Genomic DNA, 5,000 nt, shown 5'->3' with positions numbered 1-5,000 from the left:
TACATGACATGTGAAACATTATAACAAGTTTTAACAATGTAAATGTATTACTGATATAATCTATATGATCTAGTAGGATTTACAGCAGTTGTTACAATCTATATTCTTAACACAGCCACCGCCAGGATTGCTATTGTGGAGCTTTGTTTTTATCTGATCTTCTTATGTTCGTGACATACGAAATGCTATTGTGTTTTAAAGTTTACGTCTATCTGTAGCCCATCTATCTAAAATATGTTAGTGTTGAAATCAATGTCAAAAATCTATTTTGAAATAAGTACATTATAATTTCGAAACGTAAGCTTTTTCAATTGAAAAAGATCATATACTTCATTCAACTTATACCTTTTTGAAATGTACCCCGATGTATTTATAAGCGCTTAGAGTGTATTTCTTACTTAATATTTTATCTTACAGAAAAGATAACAGTGTGGAATAGATAACAAAGATAATAATTCCTCCCATTCATAGGTCGTCGATATTCTGCAATCAGATTATTTGAATGTGAGAACTGAAGAACTTGTATTTGACGCCCTATGCCGATGGATAGATTTCAACCCCGACAGGAGAAAAAAACATGTTGCTCGATTACTTAAAACAATACGCCTGGGTTTGTTGACCACCCAATTTTTCGTTGACAAGGTAAATTGACACTTTCTTGTTTGGTATTGGATTTATAACTTTGGTTTCTTTGAAAGTTCATAATAAATGTTCCTTTTAAATAACTATTTTTTTAACATTCGAGGGAGACCTAAACAAATGTGTTGGTTTTTTTTTTAAATCTGATTTTTCCTATTCAAACCGTAAAATATTTTTAACATCAAAATATGAAGAAACTGAAGTGAGGATAGGATGTATAAACATAATCTTAGCATAATTATATTCAAACATAAATCCCAACAAATACCAAGGTAGAATTTTGATAATATTTGTGTCCGCAGACAATAATGTAAATAGATAACATCGACTGTTGTTGTCCTTTACACTAGCAACGTTTAACCTTTACCCTAATTCTTTGTACTCAACATGACATATTTCTCATTCCTATGAAAAAATCAAAAGTTTTTCCTATAATAAAATACTCTAGAAAGAGAGATAGATAGATAGATAGAGAGAGATAGAGAGAGAAAGAGAGAGAGAGAAAGAGAGAGAAGGGGGGGGGGGGGTGAGAAAGAGAAAGAAAGAAACAAAAAAGGAGAGAGAGAGAGAGAGAGAGAGAGAGAGAGAGAGAGAGAGAGAGAGAGAGAGAGAGAGATGCCTCACATTGGACAATCGTTGAGGTACAAGCATTTAGATATTTTAATTTTCCACAGTCACCAAAAATTTAGATCTTTTTCTTACTTTAAAGATTTGACTTGTTACATGAAGAGTTGAATACTGATAGTCCCGTATTATTTGTTAACCATTTCATTCCCAACTTTCTTTTTGGAGATAACATTATTTTGACATCCTTTGAAAGAGCTAATTAGTTTGAGCAATAAAACATTGTCATCATGACGTCGGAGACATTACAAACTGTTTAAGTTTTAGTCACAGCATCACTTTCACGGTAGTGATGGCAATAATCACCAATAATCCTCCAAAATGAAACAAATAAATAGGCAATTGTACGTCTGACTGGATTAGACTAGGAAGTGAGACAAATTTTTGAGAACATGCACCTGGTCTCTGACATCATGATGACACAGAAGTGGTAGAGACAACCAATCAGTTCAGGCTAAGGGTTTGTTGACGCCCACAACACATATTCCTTTTGTTTAAATAAGCACAATAAGAAAGGGAAGATGACAGGATTGGTAGAATTATCAGAACTAGAACTAGTTGAGAGATTTGACTTGTTACATGAAGAGTTGAATACTGATAGTCCCGCATTATTTGTTAACCATTTCATTCCCAGGTAAAACCGTACCCATACGTTAAAGAGAGCGATCAATGTAAGTCTATCATCATCGACACTCTCAAATTTTTGTATGAATTGGATATGGATGACCGCCGAGAAGTTGACATGAACAACCCAATAGCATCTCCAAGAATTCCACATGAGGTATGACCTAAATGTTGTAAACGTTGATATGTGAAATGAGGCAGCCAATATTGTGCGGCTAGGTAGTCTTGTGATATGACATTCGCATTCGGATCGGAAGGTCCTGGGTTTGATTCCCGCTCTGAGTGGCGCATTGTTTAAACCTTGGAAAAAGCTCTATACTCACATTCTCTCACCGTACTCGGGTGTAAAATGGGTGTCCGGTCGTTAACTGCTGTCTCTTTGTCTCTGTCGGGAAAATTGTAATATCGCCTTGATTTACTTCCTCTTTGCTCCTTGTGGATCATAGGGCCTCTACGAGCGCCAGCCCATCTACCCTATCTCTGTCCTTGGCCATCTTCTTGGTAGCCTCCCAGATGGGACCTGTCATTTTCAGTTCGCTTTTCGTGTCCTTTGGAGGTTCCAAGCAAGGGACTGGCAGGTGACATTGCTCCCTGGTCTTCTTAATGTGTGACCATTTTTTGGGATGAATGAATGAATTATTATTATTATTATTATTATTATTATTATTATTATTATTATTATTATTATTATTATTATTATTATTATTATTATTATTATTATTATTATTATTATAGTGAGAGTTTTAACTATTTTACAGTGTTGAAATTATTCATATAAAGCGCGGCTCTGGTTGTGGAACTGCTCCTTGTTTATACATATATACATCATATTTCCATGATCTTGTTTTCTTAGGGTCCTACTAATTGCCGTCCGGAGCCGTCCGGAGCCGTCCGGCGGCCCACGAGAGCCGTCCGGACGTCATTTAAAGCATTCTCGAGCCATCCGGAGGCCCTCAGACTTGTATGAACCTTTCCAGAAGTTCCACGCCTTCCGAAAACTCCTCAAATTACGCCGGACGGCTCCGGACGGCAATTAGTAGGACCGTTATCATTATTATTATTATTATTATTATTATTATTATTATTATTATTATTATTATTATTATTATTATTATTATTATTATTATTATTATTATTATTATTATATCCCAGGTGATGTTCGTGGTGGGCGGCTGGAGCGGAGGTGCCCCGACAAACCTGGTGGAAACTTATGACACACGGGCCGATCGATGGGTGGTGTGTCCAACAGCCGATGTAGGTGCGTACAATAGAGACATTAAGGTTAAAGATAATGTTGATGATGGAAATATTCATAATGATAGTGATTATAATGATGATGATGATGATAATGATGATGATGATGATGATGATGATGATGATGATGATGAATTTGATGATAATTATAATCTCATCTCATGTAGTTCCATATCTGAAGCAGACGTCGGAGGTCATCTTCCGCCAAGCTGATCTATCTCTTGCCAATTCTATTAAAGCAGCGCCACCTTTCTCAGCTTCATCTGTCCAAGTTCTTATCCCTTTCAAATACGTTATTCTTTGTCTTCCTCTTATTCTTTTTCCATTCATCTTTCCAGTCAAGGCGAGTATTTCCAAACCAGGGTGGCGGATAATGTGTCCTAAAAATTCCATTTGGCGTTTGATGATTTTTGTTATCAGTGATCTTTTTCTGTTTGCCATTTCTAAAATTTCTTCATTTCTTTTCCTTTCCATCCATGACACCCTCATCATTCTTCTGTAAAACCACATTTCCACTGCCTCCAGTCTTTTAACCATGGTCTTGTTTATGGTCCAGCTCTCACAACCATATAGCAGCACAGACAGTACATAGCAATCCAGGACCTTGATTTTTGTTTTCATGCTAATATTCCTGTTTTTCATAATTGTATGCAGCTGGTTGAATGCATTCTTCGCCATACCTATTCTTTTCTTTATTTCACAATCTGATTTTCCATTGGATGTTACATTGAAGCCTAAATATTTGAAACATTCAACTTGTTGTATTGTTTGTCCTCTGCTTGTTATTACACAGGCTGGTGGGTTATTATTTTTAGATACCGTCATACATTCTGTTTTAGATATATTCAGTTCCAGTCCCATATTTTCACTACTCCTGACTACAACATCCAGTAATTCTTGTAGTTCATGTTCAGACTCTGCCAGTAGAACCGTATCATCTGCATACCTCAGATTTGTTACATTCTTTCCTCCAATACACACCCCATTCTTATGTTCGATATCTCTTAATATCATTTCACTATAGAGGTTGAATAAATCTGGAGACAAAACACACCCCTGCCTAACTCCTCTTCTAATAGGTGTAAAACTGCTTAGTTCGTTGTCAACACGCATTGCTGCTTCTTGTTCCCAGTACAAATTCCGTAATATTCTTAAATCTTTACCATCAATGTCCAAGGATGATAGAATTTTGAATAGTTTTTCGTGTTGTACTTTATCAAAGGCTTTTGAATAGTCGATGAAACACATATACAGATCTTTATTTACTTCAATACATCTTTCCATCAGCATTGATAATGTGAATATTCCATTTCTGGTACCCTTGTCCTCAACAAAACCAAATTGCATCTCCCCAATTTCAGGTCGTATTTTATTTCTTATTCTTAGTAAAATTATCTTCAAAAGAATTTTTGTGAGGTGGCTCATTAGGCTAATAGTTCTGTGTTGTTCACAATCAACTGCCCCTGGCTTTTTTGGTAGTGCTATAAAAATGGATCGTTTCATATCAGTTGGCATTTTTCCTGTGTCATACACTTGATTTAGAAGGTTTGTGATGAATTCAATCCCCCATTCACCCAGGCCAGTCAAGGCCTCAATTGTTATGGCATCAGGTCCTGCAGCTTTTCCATTTTTCATGCTTTTCATGACGTTCCTAACTTCATCTTTCATTATAGAAGGCCCTTCCAGTTCTTTTATCATAGGCATTTCTCCTCGATTATCAAAAAAAAGTTCTTCAATATATTCTGACCATCTGTTTAGAATGCAGTCTTTGTCCATGATGGTGTTTCCACGCTTGTCTTTGATGCATCCACTTTTAGCACCTGATTTAGTTTTGTTTGTCACTTCTTTGATTTTCTGAT

At 36.1% G+C, this 5,000-nt stretch overlaps 1 protein-coding gene across 1 annotated transcript in view; it reads left to right on the top strand.

Moving 5' to 3' along the window:
- Window positions 1–5,000, top strand: part of LOC144964817 (kelch-like protein 10) — a 47,504-nt gene that overhangs the window by 7,003 nt on the left and 35,501 nt on the right. Inside the window, exons 5-7 of the mRNA XM_078899466.1 lie at window positions 472–642; window positions 1,898–2,044; window positions 3,040–3,145. Of these exons, the coding sequence (XP_078755592.1) occupies window positions 472–642; window positions 1,898–2,044; window positions 3,040–3,145 (424 nt within the window). The remainder of the gene's footprint in view (window positions 1–471; window positions 643–1,897; window positions 2,045–3,039; window positions 3,146–5,000) is intronic.

Source organism: Berghia stephanieae, chromosome 2, assembly GCF_034508935.2.
Source record: "Berghia stephanieae isolate SIO BIC M18660-M18661 chromosome 2, UCSD_Bste_1.3, whole genome shotgun sequence".
Lineage (NCBI taxonomy): Eukaryota > Metazoa > Mollusca > Gastropoda > Nudibranchia > Aeolidiidae > Berghia > Berghia stephanieae.
The sequence above is the reverse complement of the archived record's forward strand: the minus strand, read 5'-3'. Positions and strand labels throughout refer to the sequence as shown.